At 46.4% G+C, this 17,439-nt stretch overlaps 1 protein-coding gene and 1 long non-coding RNA gene across 27 annotated transcripts in view; both read left to right on the forward strand.

The window, feature by feature from the left end:
• The window catches only part of RUBCN (rubicon autophagy regulator), a 61,200-nt gene that overhangs the window by 31,415 nt on the left and 12,346 nt on the right, over positions 1–17,439 (forward strand). For 8 of the 26 annotated variants that reach the window (XR_013413445.1, XR_013413446.1, XM_077991037.1 and 5 more), the window contains 7 exons: positions 199–355; positions 956–1,489; positions 2,870–2,914; positions 5,667–5,762; positions 6,726–6,841; positions 7,932–8,139; positions 9,062–9,163. Coding sequence is in view for 22 of the 26 variants with exons in the window: in XM_077991037.1 (XP_077847163.1) it covers positions 199–355; positions 956–1,489; positions 2,870–2,914; positions 5,667–5,762; positions 6,726–6,841; positions 7,932–8,139; positions 9,062–9,163 (1,258 nt within the window). In the remaining 4 variants the exon portion in view is untranslated. Of the gene's footprint in view, positions 1–198; positions 356–955; positions 1,490–2,869; positions 2,915–5,666; positions 5,763–6,725; positions 6,842–7,931; positions 8,140–9,061; positions 9,164–11,748; positions 11,824–17,439 lie in introns of all 26 variants that reach the window. The other 18 variants (XR_013413444.1, XM_077991033.1, XM_077991034.1 and 15 more) reach the window with 3 other exon arrangements.
• Positions 15,409–16,675, forward strand: LOC144338962 (uncharacterized). Its single transcript, XR_013413450.1, has 2 exons — positions 15,409–15,610; positions 15,649–16,675. It is a non-coding gene; the product is annotated as an uncharacterized LOC144338962 (long non-coding RNA).

The following is a 17,439-nucleotide window of genomic DNA, read 5'->3' on the forward strand; positions in this document are numbered from 1 at the left end:
ACAGAAGCTGTGGTTTCACAGTTGTAAATTACATACTATAGTAGAAGGTAGCCTTGCTGTATCTACAGGTCTGGCTAAAGTCCAGGCCTCCTGCAAAGGTAGCTTCTACCAGCATTTCTGCAGTACTGCATTGCCCCCCACTCTGAGGCCCTCTGTCCTTAACTCTGACACATTCTTTGGTTTTGTTTTGCTTTTTAGTTTGCCAGAAAGCACGAGAGCCCACTCCTGGTGACAAAGAGCCAGAGCCTGACAGCTCTGCCCAGTTCCACATACACCCCTCCAACCAGCTATGCTCAGCATTCCTACTTTGGGTCCTTCTCTGGCCTCCACCAATCCATGCCCAACAATGGCTCAGGTATGGAGACAGGAAAAAGTGGTCATTACATTCATCCCCAGCCCTGGAAAGTAAGAAGACTTTGTGGTTGCTCATAGGCGTTGAAAATTGAGCCTTTGGTTGGTACAGTTTTTCTTAATAAGGGACATCTTTACAAGTTATATAGTGACTAGCCTGAAATAATTCAGTAGAATCATGAAGTAACAGAAGGGAGAGATGTTTTTAGATTCCCCTGGGTTTCTAATCCACGTTGCCAAGAAGGCATTTCAATGCTAGCTAACATTCATTGATTGCCAATCATGTACTAGGCTCTGTTGTATTCAGTTTGTACGTGTTATCCCATTTGAGCCTTCAAACAGTCCTCTTACTGCTCATTTTTCAGATGAGGAATGCATACTAATAAGCAATAAAGCCACTGTCTCAGGAGCCCATACACTTGACTTAGCTGCTTCTAAATAATTTTATACTTTATTTGACTTGCCATTTCTGAGGTGACATCTTATGTCCTGGGCACCTAGTAACAATAGAAAGTTTGAACCTTAGCTGTGAAGAAGTCCTTCATACATACTGCAGGATTCCACCTCACCCTTGCTCCCCTTACCATTTCCTTTTATATTCTAGAGAGAAGATCTACTTCCTTTTCACTCTCTGGCCCTCCCCGGAAACCTCAAGAAAGCAGAGGGCATGTCTCACCAGCAGAGGATCAAACCATCCAAGCCCTCCCGGTTTCAGTCTCTGCACTAGCCAGGGATTCCCCCTTAACCCCAAATGAGATGAGCTCCAGTACTCTGACCAGCCCTATAGAGGCATCCTGGGTCAGCAGCCAGAATGATTCCCCAAGTGATGCCAGTGAGGGGCCTGAGTACCTGGCCATTGGCAACTTGGACCCCCGAGGCCGGACTGCCAGCTGTCAGAGTCACAGCAGCAATGCCGAGAGCAGCAGCTCCAATTTGTTCTCCTCCAGCAGCTCCCAGAAGCCAGATTCTGCTGCCTCTTCCTTAGGGGACCAGGAGGGAGGTGAGGAGAGCCAGCTGTCCAGTGTCCTCCGCAGGTCCAGCTTCTCAGAGGGGCAGACACTCACCGTCGCCAGTGGGGCAAAGAAGAGCCATATTCGCTCCCATTCGGATACCAGCATTGCCTCCAGAGGAGCTCCAGGTAATGAGGAGCACCAGCTGCTAGTCAGCAAGATAGCCCTGAATTGAGGGTGAAGAGAAGCCTTGTTATGGGGACTTCTCAGATGGCAGAGAGAGGGGTTCTGGTTCTGACTATATAACATCTTGTTTTGTAACGAAGGAAGTTTATAACGAAATACCAAGACTCAGAATCTCTATTTATGTTTGTTTCTTTATACGTTGCTAATATTAAATGTTTTCCTGGATTCTTTACTAGTTTAGTAACATCAGAGGATAGTGTGACTCATCACAGTTCGACCTTTCAAAGTATCTCTTGGATCAGGGAAAGTATTAGTGAGCTTTAAAAATAATCCCATTAAGTTCTGTCATTTCCTGTGACGTCTTAGAAGTTTGACCAGGGTGTAATAATACCAGGTGTAATACCAATGTAAGAGGTAGAGAGATACTGGGGTTTCTAATTAAAACGAAGGCGATAGTGAGGGTGGGGTGATGTGATCCAGCAGGTGAGTGGGTGGGGCTAACGGCCGCATCACTGATTCAGACCGAGAGGCAGTCAGATGAGCAGGCCCTGGCCACTGGGACCTCACCAAACACCATCTGATAGGAGGGGCAGCCTACATGTGGGAAAAGTGGGGCTCCTTGCTTTTGCCTTCTCCTTGCCATCATCTTTCCTGGCTTGTGGTATCCGGCAGGCTTTGGTTGGGTTTTGTTTGTGGCAGGATCTCCATAAGAGAAAGTATAGCATGGAGCTTTGTGCTCAAAGCCATTCTGGGTCACAAAAGCCCCAGAAATAAGATATAAAAATAAAATATAAAAAATTCAGTGACCTAAAAAAAAAAGGATTTTCTTTAGCAACTGGAGATAGCATTGCTTTCTCTTTGTGATTTCTGGAAAGGTGAGAGCTTAGGCCCTCATCTGAAACCTTCAGAATTACCAACTTTTGTCTTTGTTTTCCCTCAAGAATGTGATTTAAGTTGTTGGAAATCTCGAGGAGAAGACTCTCCAAATCAAAGCCTGTCTTCCCATGAGCTTTCTTAGATGTGAAGATGACTTGGGCTGGACCCTCACTTCACATCTGCTGCTGCAGGCCTGATGTCTGCTGTACTCCAAGCCACTGGCCTTTGAGCATGTAAAACTTTCCCACCCCATTCTTGAATCCATATGGATTCCAGTGGAATCCTGCCTTGGAAAAGGGAGCCAGGGAAAATATGTGCAAAAGTATCTGAGGAAATACGGGTCACGCACAGCTTCTTGGACGAGCCATCCGCCCTTCACAACTGGGGTTTCCTCCTGGGAGTTCCATCCCCACTTCTGCTGCGTAAAATTCAGGACACTTTTTTTCTCCTCTCTGTTCTCATTGCTCTGTCCGGACTCTCCTCTGCACCTGTCTGACTACCTGCAGGAGGCCCCAGGAATATCACCATTGTAGTTGAAGATCCCATTGCAGGTTTGGGAGTTGGTCCTCCACTTCCTCTTTGCTCTGCTCTGTGACCACCTTTCTTAGTTCAGAACCTTCTTCAGTCTGGTGTCAAATCAAGTCTGGCTAGTCTGGTCTCGTTGTGATGCTTGGAACTGTCTATAAAATGTTACCAGTATTTCATGTGATGTGTTTTCTATACACAATTCCAAATGCCTCGTTCAGTCTCTCAACAGCTTCTGAGAGGCAGAGTCAAGACTTATCATTTCGGTTTTGGCCAAAGGTGAAACTGAGGCCGCTATTTGTCTGAGGCATCATGATGAATCAGTGGCAGACTGTTTTCTCTTTTTTAAAATTTTTTGACTTTTTTTTTCCGATAGAGACAGGGTTTCACCATGTTGCCCAGGTTGGTCTTGAACTCCTGGCTTCAAGTGATCCTTCTGCCTTGGCCTCCCAAGTGCTGGGATTACAGGCGTGAGCCACCACACCCAGCCCAGAATTTTTCTTATAACTGAATACTTCCTATGGATTACTTTATTTTCCTTGAATTAACACCAGAATGTATTTTACCCCTTTCTGTGGTCTCAGATAGACTTGCATGTTTGGTTTTTTTCTTTTTTGTTTTTTTTTTTGTGTGTGTGTGTGTTTTTTCCTCTCCTGCAGTTCCCTGTTTCCTTTTTCTTTCACCTGTTTTCATTTCCCTATAAATCCCTGCACCCCATTCCAGCTATTGCATAGGATTTTTCTAGTGATTTCAGTGTGTTTCCTTGGTGTTCGTGGTGGTGTTCAAACTGAGACTTGTGTTCCATCCTGGGTACCATAATTCATGGAGAGGAACACTGGAATGGATCTGCAAGGCAGAGGAGTGAGAGAGGGCAGAGGAGTGAGAGAGGGCTGAAACCCGTGGTTTCCTGGAAGTGGGTGAGGCCATTGGGTGTGTGAGCTTGGAAAAGAGATGGTTAAGGAGGAATAACGTCTGTAGGACAATTGGGTGTGTGAGCTTGGAAAAGAGATGGTTAAGGAGGAATAACGTCTGTAGGACCATCATTTAGAATAGCGTTGTTCCTAAGGAGATGAGAAATTGTAAGAAGGCAGGTATCAAGTGAGTGGAAGGGAATTGTAAGAATTAGTTAAATGATGCTGCTATAAAGACACATGCACACGTATGTTTATTGCGGCACTATTCACAATAGCAAAGACTTGGAATCAACCCAAATGTCCATCAGTGACAGACTGGATTAAGAAAATGTGGTGCATATACACCATGGAATACTATGCAGCCATAAAAAAGGATGAGTTCGTGTCCTTTGTAGGGACATGGATGCGGCTGGAAACCATCATTCTCAGCAAACTGTCGCAAGAACAGAAAACCAAACACGGCATGTTCTCACTCATAGGTGGGAACTGAACAATGAAATCACTTGGACTTGGGAAGGGGAACATCACATACCGGGGTCTATCATGGGGAGGGGGGAGAGGGGAGGGATTGCACTGGGAGTTATACCTGATGTAAATGACGAGTTGATGGGTGCTGACGAGTTGATGGGTGCAGCACGCCAACATGGCACAAGTATACATATGTAACAAACCTGCACATTATGCACATGTACCCTAGAACTTAAAGTATAATAATAATAATAAATAAGTAAAAAGAAAAGAAAAAAGATTTAGTTAAATGGCAGCATTAGGAAGAAGTGAACTCAGCAAGAAAAGGCTGAATGGCCACATGTTGTGAAGAGGTTAAGGTCGTGGTAGAGTTTGTGTTGTATGCTTTTGAGAATTCCAAGTCATGGTTTTTTACCAAGGCATCGTGGTGACTACTAGTTTGTCCTCAGTTCAGTAGGAAGGAACAGACCCCACGACCAGGACTACCAGAAGTCTTTGAGGCCCAAGAAAAACAAAATTGTCTTTTTCACAGAGTAGCATTTTTTGTGAGAGGAGTAGCTGGCAATTTGGCACCATCTGTCGGGGAAATGGGTTAGATGCAGCTCAATCATTCATTCTCCCATAGCATCCTGCTCATTTTCAAGCACCCACCTGCTTTTCCACCTGTTCTTCCTTCTGTGGTCCTGGAAATGTTGTGTTTCCTTGTGAAGAATATCAGTTTCTCATTCCTGTGAGCCCTGACTGCCACTGTTCTCCCCTCCCAGCTCTCGCTCTTCCTGTCCCAGGCATTGTCTGTCTCGCCAGCTTTCCCTCCCTCCCTTCTTCATTAAGGATGGGCTGAGCCCCGTAACAGGCCCCTTGCTTATGGGGCCCTCTCCCTGGGCTTCTCCAGCACTGCCTTGATGCTTCTTTTTAGGACACTGCTGAATTTTATTTCCTTAGTGAATGTAAATCTTCTGATGTTACTTTAAAACCTAATGTCAACATGTCAGAAAAGTTTCAATGCACTTGTCTTTGTTTTACCGTCTAAAGACTTTTCTAAATTGGTTTGTCAAGAGGATAGAAATCAGCTAACATTCCTGTAATGTTTGGTTAAAAGATGTAAGGAAAGAGAAGCAAATTTCATGAATCCATTTTGATTTGATTCTTTCTCACCTTTATGTTGCCCCATTCTGGATCACGTTTCTTCTTTTCCACTTAGAATGTACTGACCGGCCATCTCCTTCCCTCCCTGTGTTTCTGTGCCCTTGGGCTGTTCCATTGTTGTGCCACCTCTCTCCTGCTTTGGAGGGCTTTGGGAAGGGGTGCAGTTAAATGTTGAAACTCCAAAGTTGGGAATGTATCTATTGCTCACTTCGTATGTGTGTTTTTACTCGTTGGTGGTCATCGCCATTAGAATCCTGCAATGATAAGGCGAAGTTGAGAGGCCCCTTGCCCTACTCTGGTCAAAGCAGTGAAGTCAGCACACCCAGTTCTCTGTACATGGAGTATGGTGAGTACTATGAAGGCCAGGGCTAAAACTCTATATTTTCTCTGCTCGCCCCTTGTGCCTGCTAAGCTCTGAGCTTTGGGGTTCATCTCAGCTCTGCGGAGGGTACATACTGTTACCGTCTCAGTCGCTCTTCAGTCATTTTCAACCCCTGTGCTAGAAATCACACTGCTCTGCCACTTCTCTTGCTCCTCTCTGACTTCAGGGTCCTACCCACTCTTACCGCTGGGTGTTGGCACCAGGCATGTCAGCTGACCATATGGAATGGCTCTGTGAGTGGATGAGATGGACCTTGAAAAGAGGACTTGGAGTATCTGGGCTTAATAACCAGCAGACAAACTCTACATGCAAATCATGCAGAGGAGGAAGCCATTTATGTCCTTTTCTGACTCCCAGCCCAGAGTTTTCCATTTTTACTTTGTTTTTTCTTTATTATATGGTATGGGGGAGAGCATGTTCTCTTTGATTTTAGATGGTAGAAGGATTGTCTCTGTTTATTCCATCATTTTCCAACCAAAAGGCTCAGTGCTCTGGGATTCTAAGAGTACAAGAAATTTTTTTTTTTTTTTTTTTGAGACAGAGTTTTGCCCTTGTTGCCCAGGCTGGAGTGCAGTGGCACGATCTTGGCTCACTGCAACCTCCGCCTCCCGGGTTCAGGCTGTTCTCCTGCCTCAGCCTCCCTAGTAGCTGGGACTACAGGTGTGAGCCATCACGCCCAGCTAATTTTTGTATTTTTAGTAGAGATGGGGTTTCACCACGTTGGCCAGGCTGGTCTCGAACTTCTGACCTAGGGTGATCCACCCGCCTTGGCCTCCCAAAGTGCAAGAAGTGCTTTTAGAAGGTAGATATCTTCTTCCAACCTCTAATTCCCAGTTACCTGGGAAGACTTGGGAGCATCTTTAATGGTAAAAGCTTAAGACTTCCTGAAGAAGCTTGACTGTTTCATCCACATTCCATTTCCCACAGAAGGTGGTCGGTACCTGTGCTCAGGGGAAGGCATGTTCCGAAGACCATCAGAAGGACAGTCCCTCATCAGCTACCTCTCTGAGCAAGACTTCGGCAGCTGTGCCGACCTGGAAAAGGTGGGAAATCGAGGGCCTCATGAAGAGCTCATGAGTTGGGAGATTGGGTCTAAAGGTCTGTGGTGCCATATGTTCTGATGAGGTTTTGGGTATGTAGCAGTGACATGGGTACAGACTACAGTAAAGATAAGTTCACAGTAGAAGGAAGCTCAGCAAGTTCTGTTTCTGAGGAACTCTGCAGGGAGCATGTGCCCCTCATCGAGTCCCAGATATTAGCGATTTTATCTTAGAAGCCAGCCTGGGCAGAGAAGCATCAAGTTTGTGTGTGTGTTTCTGTTTTTTTGAGATAAGAGTCTTGCTCTGTCACCTAAGCTGGAGTGCAGTGTCACGGTCATGGCTCACTACAGCCTCAAATTCCTGGGCTCGAGCAATCCTCCCGCCTCAGCCTCCCGAGTAGCTGGGTCTACAAGCACATGCCACCACACCTGGGTATTTTTTTTATTTTTTGTAGAGATGGGGGCTCTCCCTGTGTTGCCCAGGCTGGTCTTGAACTCCTGGGCTTGGCCTCCCAGAGTGCTGGGATTAATAGGTGTGAACCCCTGTGTTTGGGGTCTTGAACTCCTGGGCTTGGCCTCCCAGAGTGCTGGGATTAACAGGCGTGAGCCCCTGCGTCTGGCAGCATTGGTTTTGCTGCATGATTGCGGTTCCCTTGACCCGGGCACCTTAGGTAAATACTGTTTCCAGAATCAAATTCTATCTTTTGTTCTGAGGCTCAGATAAGCAATAAATGACATCTGTGTAGCATTTTGTAGCCTGCAAAACACTCTTATCTTGAGACATAACATTTACCTTAATATTTTGCGTACAGGTGTATGATTTTGGGAAAGAACCTGATTGAAATCCTGGGCCTCTTCTCTATCATATTTTTATGTAGAAATGAGACAGGAAGGGACAGGCTTGGCAAAGTAAGAGAGTGAAGAAAACCTAGAATAGGTTTTCCAGCCATCAGCTTTCCTCGTAGCAGAAATGTCCATTTCTCCAGGGTGTTTTTGACAGAAACAGTTCCTATCTTGGAAACTCCCCTTTCCAACATTATACTGTCATTCAATACTTGTAACCCTTTGCTTGTTTGCTGCTCCCCTTCCCCCAGGAGAATGCCCACTTCAGCATCTCAGAGTCCTTAATCGCTGCCATCGAGCTAATGAAGTGCAACATGATGAGCCGGTGCCTGGAGGAGGGGGAGGAAGAGGAAGACAGCGACAGAGAGATCCAGGAGCTGAAGCAGAAGATCCGCCTTCGGCGCCAGCAAATCCGCACCAAGAACCTGCTCCCTGTGTACCAGGAGGCTGAGCATGGAAGTCAGTGGAGCCTGTGGACACTATTCCCACATTCTCCCAGCTTCAGCATAAGGCCTGGTGCCTTATGGCTCTTCCTTTGGGATGTTCTACCCAAACCAGTGGTTCCTCTGCTGTCAGAAAGACATTTCTTTTTTTTTTTTTTTTTTTGAGACGGAGTCTCACTCTGTCGCCCAGGCTGGAGTGCAGTGGCCGGATCTCGGCTCACTGCAAGCTCCGCCTCCTGGGTTTCCGCCATTCTCCTGCCTCAGCCTCCCGAGTAGCTGGGACTATAGGCGCCCGCTACCTCGCCCGGCTAGTTTTTTGTATTTTTTAGTAGAGACGGGGTTTCACCGTGTTAGCCAGGATGGTCTCAATCTCCTGACCTCGTGATCCGCCCGTCTCGGCCTCCCAAAGTGCTGGGATTACAGGCTTGAGCCACCGCGCCCGGCCCAGAAAGACATTTCTATATAGTCCTACTTTTTTTTTTTAAACCATACTAGGAATACTCATCCTAGAGTCGCTCCGTTTCCTACATCAGGAATAGCTCCTTTCCAGACCAGGTGGAGTGGCTCATGCCTGGAATCCCAGCACTTTGGGAGGCTGAGGCGGGTGGATCACTTGAGGCCAGGAGTTCAAGACTCTCCTGGCAAACATGGTGAAACCCCAGCTCTTAAAAAAAAATATATATATATATGTATATATATATATATAAAAAGGAATAGCTCCCTTCCAAAATAGTTTTCTGATATAAGGAGACCTAAGCACGCTTGTCCCGGATTTGCTTTCCAGATAGTAGTACCTTCTGTTTCCTTGAAACTTTCTAAAGGGAAAGTTTCCATTTCTCTCTGTTGAAGTCATACCAGGTCCCTTTTCTTGTGACGCTGGAAGGACAAGAAGACCTCTTTCTGCCCTGTTTATTCCTTTTTGTTTTTAAACATAACAGGCTTTCGGGTCACCTCCAGCAGCTCCCAGTTCAGCTCACGCGATTCGGCACATCTCTCTGACTCTGGCTCTGCTGATGAGGTTGATGAATTTGAAATCCAAGGTAAGAAGTGACACTTTGTTACAAGGGAACTTTTATTTCCTGTTTCTTTCCATTTAGAACGATAAGCTGCAAAGTTTTTCCTAAGTAGAAGATCTTCATTATGGATTGTTACTAGCTATTGTAAGGGACAGCATTCTGCTAAAAACAAAACCCCTTTACAACTTCAGTAGGAAAGAGCACTGAAAGCAGGTGTTCCAGGCGGAGTGGCTGCTGGCTGGGGTCATCCTGATGCTTCCTCCTCAGTGGTGTCTTTCTCTTGGGTTCCCGCTCTGACTCCTCCTTTCAGCTTGTAGGGCTGGTCCATACCACTTGGAATTAGAATCCTATTCTCTTGGGTTCCATAACACAACTGAAATTGTTTCAAAGTGTTCAAAAGAGAAAAGGACAAACAGAATCATTGGGGGCAGGGGGACAAAAAAGGAACAAAATCAGGCCTGCAAAGTGAGCTTGAATTTCTGCCCTTGCAGCGCTCAGTTGCTTAGCACAGGCACAGACTCTGTTGTTGTTGTTGTTGTTGTTGTTGTTGTTGTTGTTGTTGTTGTTGTTGTTGAAGTACCAGCATAGAGGAACAGTGGGGTTCCAGTCTGGGAAGGCAGTTGTGTTAAATCAGGTTAAGGTCCCGTTCCTGCAAGTCATAGATTTCTTCAAGTTCATCAGCAAAACAAACACACACACAAAAACAGTTCAGGGACACACGCTCCTCCCTCATGGGTGAGACCAACAGTGGTTTCCTTACTGCAGTGAATGGTGTCTATAATTCTCTGTTACAACATTGTGTACGTGGACAGAGGTGAACTATATCTATAATTCTCCATTATAATGTTATAATGTGATGACAAATAGATCTCGTGTTGTGTGAGGCTTTGATTTCCTGTTTACACAATCTAGAGAACCCATTCGCCTGCACAGGCCTCCAGATGGAGGAACCACACGTTTGTTCCCTGTTCAGAAACTCTGTTTTTCCACAAATTTTCCAGGTATTCAGGAAGTCTTCCTTCTATGTTCTCCTTAATGTCTCTGATTTCTATTTATGACAACAATAGTTGGTCATTAAAACTCCTTTTGTTTGTTTGTTTGGTTGGTTGTTTGTATGTGATCCTCCAACTCCTCTCCAATTCTCCACCATCAGCTGGGTGACTTACAGTTTGGTTCTGACACTAACTCCCTGGAGTCAGCACAGATCCTGCAGGCTACAGTCCTGTGAGATTACTTCTGCTTCAGATGCCAGACACAGGTCACCAAGCTACCTGCCCTTCTGCTTGTAGGCTGACTACGAATTCACAGTTCCCATGACCCCTTTGCCCCAGGTGGGATAATTTGCTTGAATGACACCCAGAACTTGGGAAAGCTTAGGATTATAGCCTGTTGTAAAGGATCCAAACGAGCAGCCACATGAAGAAGTACGTAGGGCCTAGGAAGAGATCACGAGCACAGGAACTCCTCCTGCCCCCATGGTGTGTGGGGGCACCACCCTCCCAGGTGCATTGATGTGTTCACCAACCAGGAAGCCTGGACATCATTGTTCCAAGTTTTTATTGACGTTTCATTATATAGGCACCATTGATTAAGTCACCAGCCATTGGTGATTGAACTCAGTCTTCAGTCCCTCTCCCCTCGCTGGACCTGATGGGGGAGTAAAAGTTCCAGCCCTCTCATGACGTGGTTGGTTCTTTTGATAGCCCCCACTGGTGAAGCTGTCTGTCTAGGGGCCTGCCAGGAGTCTCCTCATTAGCATAAACTCAGGTATGATTGAAAGGGGCTTCTTTTGAATAATAAAAGATATTACTACAATTCAAGAAATTCCAAGGATTTTAGGAATTCTCACCAGGAACTGGAGACAGAGACCAAGTATCTATTTTCTGTTATACCACAGTCTGTGATTGACTTCATCTCCTAATTAAAAAAAGAAAGAGGGTCTGACCTCGCTCCCAGGATCCGCAGCCGGAATTTCAGGAGGAGAATAGTGAGGTAAATTCAGATCAGTCCACGTGACAATCACACTGTGTCCCGCAGCACAGCAGGGATCCGGGAGGCTGTGCAGTCTGTAAGGAGCCTCTCGACAGACAGGCCCAAAGCCACTCCTGTTAGAAACTGTTGCTGCGGTTGTGGGCCTTGAGGAGATGTTCAGTCAACTAATTCTCTAGTCAATTCACAACAGAAATCCTTAAAGGAAAAGACCTTAGGCCAGGGTTTTCCAACCCGTGGGCCAGACCATTCTTTGCCATGAGGGATTGGGCTGTGGACTGTACGATGTTTAGCATCATTCTTCGCCTCTACCCACTAGAGGCTGGTGGCGACCCCTCCCCAGTATCGAGACAATCAGAAATGCCTCCGTCATTGCCTGAGTCACCGTGGCTGAGAACCACTGCCGTGGGAGGTCCTTGAGGCTGGGCGTGGCATAGGAAGTAGCAGTAACTCTCCTCCAAGCTAGAGTGAGCACCTACCCAAGGATGTCAGTTCCTAAACACCATTTCATGTCTGGGAGCAAATGGCAAGTTTTGATTCCAGGAACACATGGTATAGAATATTAGTTTATTTCCTGCTGGAATACTAAAGGGCCCCCTTTTGTCGTCATTATTACACAGATGGTAGTGAAGGATCTAACCTGACTCACATATCAAAGAACGGACTGTCAGTGTCACTGGCCTCGATGTTCTCAGGTAGCTGACCTTGCAAGCGTGGATGTGCTCGTAGACGCATGTGTGTGAATGTTGCGCCAGCTTTTTCATATATACTTAATCACGTGATAACTGTGAGGGTTACGAGGACTGGGGGGGCTGGAGAACTAGTTGGAAGAAACTGGAGCTAAGCCAGAACACCAAGCCAGGAACAATTCAGATACTCACCAATTCATCCTCATGTGACCCCAACAATCTTCCTCATCAAGTTTGTCCTTGGTGATCCTTCCCTACGGTGATAAATTTAGATTTAGTGGCCATTGTGACTGATGGAGGTAGTGGACGGTTTAGAAAGGAATAGTTAGATGAAGAATTTTAGTTCAGACCTATCCTAAGCTCCTGCCACACATTCAGGCAGCAGAAGTAGGATAGAGTGGTATGAAGCTTAGTGTCTCTTTAGAATTTTGAATTTGCAGAGCCAGTGTTTAGAAAGCCATCTCTTGTGGGTACTTTGTGTACAAGTAGGATTTACTGCAGTAGATGTTTGTTCTTGTTTTGTGATCCAAACAAGTAGGTTTCCTGTAGGTGAGGTTAATGGAAAGAAAGTAGTAGTTTTCTGCTCAGAATGACTTTAAAACACAAAAACAACAACAAAACTCAGAACTTTTGTATTTTTTTTGAGACGGAGTTGGGCTCTTGTTGCCCAGGCTGGAGCACAATGGCACCATCTCAGCTCACTGCAACCTCCGCCTTCCATTTTCAAGCAATTCTCCTGCCTCAGCCTCCAGAGTGGCTGGGACTACAGGCAGCTGCCACAACGCCCGGCTAATTTTTGTATTTTTAGTAGAGACAGGGTTTCATCATGTTGGCCAGGCTGGTCTCAAACTCCTGACCTCATGATCTGCCCACCTTGGCCTCCCAACATGCTGGGATTACAGGAGTGAGCCACCACACGTGGCCCAGAACTTTTTATTAAAACTGTTAATATTGTTGGGCACTAGGAATTTGAAATAATTACGTGAGATTAGATCAAGATTTAGAGCAATAAAGACAAATATTACAGGAGCTCCCATTTTCTCACTCATGTGGAAGCTAAAAAAGTTGATCTCATGGAGGTGGAGAAGAGAGTGGTAGGAGGCTGGGGAGGAGGTGGGTTGGGGCATAAGGAGAGGTTGGTTAGTGGGTTCAACCACACAGTTAGAAGGAGTAAGTTCTAATGTTCAGTAACAAAGTAGTGTGGCTGTGGCTGACACATTGTATATTTCAGAATAGTCAGAAGAGATCTGAAGTGTTCCCAACACAAAGAAATGATAAATGTTCAATCAGTGAATATTCTAAATACCCTGATTTGACCATCACACGTTGTATGCATAAAATATCACACGTGCCCTGTCAATATGTACAAATATTATGGTATCAACTTAATGTTTTTAAGATTAGAGAAATAAAAGTAATTAGGCTGCTTTTTTTTCCTACTCCTAAACGACTGTCATTGATTCTCATGAGTCCTCCCTGCCTGAGGAGGAGTCGTCCTGACTCCCTTTCTTCATTGATCTAACAGGAGCCTTCCCTGCCTGAGGAGGAGTTCTCCTGACTCCCTTTGTAACCGGTTTCCGGTGTGTTTAGTCCCAGTTTTTTGTGGGGGCACATGTTGAGTGTCAGCCACTTCTCCCTCAGAGAGTGTCCAATCTGCTCTCACCACCAAGCAGGCCTTGATTCGGTCTTTCTAGCATCCTTCTTTCCCCATTTTGGGGGCTTTAAAAAATTTGTATACACATGACAGGTTTTACATTAAGAATGTGAAATGTTTTTCTTTTTCTTTTTCTTTTTTTGAGACAGAGTCTCGCTCTGTCACCCAGGCTGGAGTGCAGTGGCGCAATCTCGGCTCACTGCAAGCTCCGCCGCCCGGGTTCACGCCATTCTCCTGCCTCAGCCTTCCGAGTAGCTGGGACTACTGGCGCCCACCACCTCGCCCAGCTAATTTTTTGTATATTTAGTAGAGATGGGGTTTCACCATGTTAGCCATGGTGGTCTCGATCTTCTGACCTCATGATCTGCCCGCCTCGGCCTCCCAAAGTGCTGGGATTACAGGCGTGAGCCACCGCTCCCGGCCGTGAAATGTTTTTCAATTAAAAAGCTGCTTTTTAGGTTGAGTGTAGTGGCTGCTTATGTTGGTAATCCCAGCATGCTGGGAGGCTTGAGGTAGGAGGATTGCTTGAGGCCAGGAGTTGGAGACCAGCCTGAGAAACATAGTGAGATCCCATCTCTACAAAAAAAAATATTTCAGAATTAGCTGTGTGTGGTGGTGCATGCCTGTAGCCCCAGAGCTCTGGAGGCTGAGGTGGGAGGATTGCTTCGTCTGGGGAGGTCGAGGCTACAGTGAGCCATGATCATGCCACTGCACTTCATCCTGGGTGACAGAGCAAGACCCTGTCTCAAAAAAGAAAAAATTCACCCACTTCAAGTGTACAACTCAACGATTTTTGGTAAATTTACCAAGTTGTGCAGCCATCACCGTAATCCAACTTGAGGACATTTTCATCACCCCAGTAGTATCCCTTGGGTCACTTTACGGTGAATTCCTGTCCCCACTTCCAGCCCCACTCAGCTGCTCGTCTTTCTGTCTCTGTAGATTTGCCTTTTCTGGACACTTGGTATAAATGGAATTATCTGATATGTGATGCGTCATCTTTTGTGTCTGTCTTCTTTCACGTCATCTGCTTCTGCTGATGGTGTCTGCCCAGTTGGGTTCGATATCTTTCATAAGCTCCCAATCTCAGACAGTCTTTTCAACTTCTTTGGATTTAGAGTTTTGTTGTTGTTATTTTTTCCCCCATCTCCACCTTCTTGTATTATAGCTGCATCAATGTTTCTTTCTCTTCCTTTGTAGATTCTTCCAGAGTTTTCATCTTCTGCGGAGATGTATCTAGTCAGTGTCCAATCAGGAGACAGAAACTACACAGTAATTTGAATAGGGAAAGTTTAGTAAAAAGAATGATTAACTATAATGTGGGAATCATGGAGTGGGAAACTGGCTCATGAGGAGTAAAGAAGACTCTCAAGAGTACGCAGGAGAAACCGGGCGCGGTGGCTCCGACCTGTGAGCCCAGCACTTTGGGAGGCCGAGGCAGGCAGATCACGAGGTCAGGAGATCGAGACCAGCCTGGTCAACGTGGTGAAACATTTAGTATGTCTGCTAAACATACAAAAATTAGCTGGGCGTGGTGGTGCACATCTGTAATCTCAGCCACTCTGGAGGCTGAGGCAGGAGAATTGCTTGAACCTGAGAGGTGGAGGTTGCAGTGAGCCAAGATCATGCCACTGCACTCCAGCCTGGGCGACAAGAGTGAAACTTCGTCTCAGGCCGGGCGCGGTGGCTCAAGCTTGTAATCCCAGCACTTTGGGAGGCCGAGACGGGCGGATCACGAGATCAGGAGATTGAGGTCATCCAGGCTAACACGGTGAAACCCCGTCTCTACTAAAAAATACAAAAAACTAGCCGGGCGCGGTGGTGGGCGCCTGTAGTCCCAGCTACTCGGGAGGCTGAGGCCGGAGAATGGCGTGAACCCGGGAGGCGGAGCTTGCAGTGAGCTGAGATCGGCCACTGCACTCCAGCCTGGGCGACAGAGTGAGACTCTGTCTCAAAAAAAAAAAAAAAAAAAAGAAACTTCGTCTCAAAAAAAAAAAAAAAGAGTGCGCAGGAGGAGCAGGTGGAGGAGCAGCCACTATCCCCGGGGCTGGGATGGAGCATCTGGGGTGGGAATAGATGTAAAGGAGTATTACATCCCCAAGGCTGAGATCCAGACCTCCTGGCTCACTGGATTGTGGGGTTCCCTGAAGCCCAGAGCTGCCCTGCACTGGTGCCAGGTTCCCTGAAGCCCAGAGCTGCCCTGCACTGGTGCCAGGTTCCCTGAAGCCCAGAGCTGCCCTGCACTGGTGCCGGGTTCCCTGAAGCCCAGAGCTGCCCTGAGCTGGTGCCGGGGGACGCTCTCCATGGGGAGGTGGCATGCCAACAACTGTCACCGGGAAACTGTTCTCTGGGGTGCTGAGGGAGGATGCCCATGAGAGGTGCTCTCTCAGAACCCAAGGGTACTGGTGAAAGCGCTTCGTGGGAAGGTGGTAGGCCAGTGGCACTCACTGTAAAGCTCTCCAGGGAAGCTCTCCTGGTGGGTGCTGAGGGGGCTGTTTATGAGGGCATCACTCGTGGTACTCTACTGCAAAGCTTCCCAAGGTGTGCCTCCCCCGGAGTCAGCCTAGAGAAGCAACCAGAACCAGCCAGAGAAACCCCTTCTGCCTCCAGCACCCTCTACCGCAAAACTTCACATCATGTCAGCTGGCAAAGGAGAAATGTTTCTGTGTCCAGCTCCATTATTGCAGAGCAGGCAAAAACAAGGGCAGATTTGGAGTCGAAAGGCAGTAAATTGATAGCTGGCATAATAGGTAAAAAGGAAAGTTCATGGCTATATTTTCTGACAAGTTTCAAAATTATATCCAATTGAAGGTAATCAGTTGCTTCTCCCTCATCCATTTTTAAATTAAATTTTTTCTCTTTATAAAACAAGAATGCTTTGGGTTCTCCATTTTGAAATGTTTCCTTTTGAGTCAGCAATTACAGAAAATTTGTTGGATTTGGACTCCCAGATATGTTGGGTATGACCTTATCTTCTAGAAAGCAGGATGGAAACCAACGTCAAACTGGCCAGTACATTCTGAAGTTGACTCTTCTTGTGACTCACTTATTTTGTTTAAAAATTTGTGTAGTTGGCCAGACGCGGTGGCTCACGCCCGTAATCCCAGCACTTTGGGAGGCCGAGACGGGCGGATCATGAGATCAGGAGATCGAGACCATCCTGGCTAACATGGTGAAACCCCGTCTCTACTAGAAGTACAAAAATTAGCCAGGCGTGGTGGCGGCGCCTGTAGTCCCAGCTACACGGGAGGCTGAGGCAGGAGAATGGCATGAACCCAGGAGGTGGAGTTTGCAGTGAGTGGAGATCGCACCACTGCACTCCAGCCTGGGTGACAGAGCGAGACTCTGTCTCAAAAAAAAAAAAAAAAAAAAATTTGCGTAGTTTGCTAAGGTACCAAGGTTTTAGCCAGCTCTTCTCTGATCATTCAATACCAGTGTCTGGACACGCAGCAAATTCTTCTCCTTATAACTTGTCATTGTTTTTGTTATTTATTTTTATGTTTTTAAACTTTTTTCTGTCAGTAAATAATGGCCTTATTCTATTAAGTTGGTGCACAAGTAATGGCAAAAATTGCGATTACTCAACCTAACATCTATGCATCAGAAGCACCTGAAATCATTCTCTTGCAATAATAATACTTGTTTTTGTACCAAAAAAATCAATAAAAAGTTTCAGAATTATGTTAAATTCCACTTGGATGGTGAGAGTCTCGGACCTGCTCCGTAAGTGCTCTCACTTGGGACACGTTGAGTCCATCCAGATGGGTAGCTCCCCCTCTCTTCACTCCTCAATTCGCTGGCTTAGACTCGGTCTGCTTTTATCCAGATCTTCAACTAGGGGTTCACCCATATCAACTTAGTGGTCTGCTTGAGCTGACCAGAGAGTGATAAGGCTGCAGCGCGGGCCCAGGACCCACAGAGCTGCGTGGTCCTTGGCTGGGGCCGGGTGTCATGGCCCCTTTGATGGA

Source organism: Macaca mulatta, chromosome 2, assembly GCF_049350105.2.
Source record: "Macaca mulatta isolate MMU2019108-1 chromosome 2, T2T-MMU8v2.0, whole genome shotgun sequence".
Lineage (NCBI taxonomy): Eukaryota > Metazoa > Chordata > Mammalia > Primates > Cercopithecidae > Macaca > Macaca mulatta.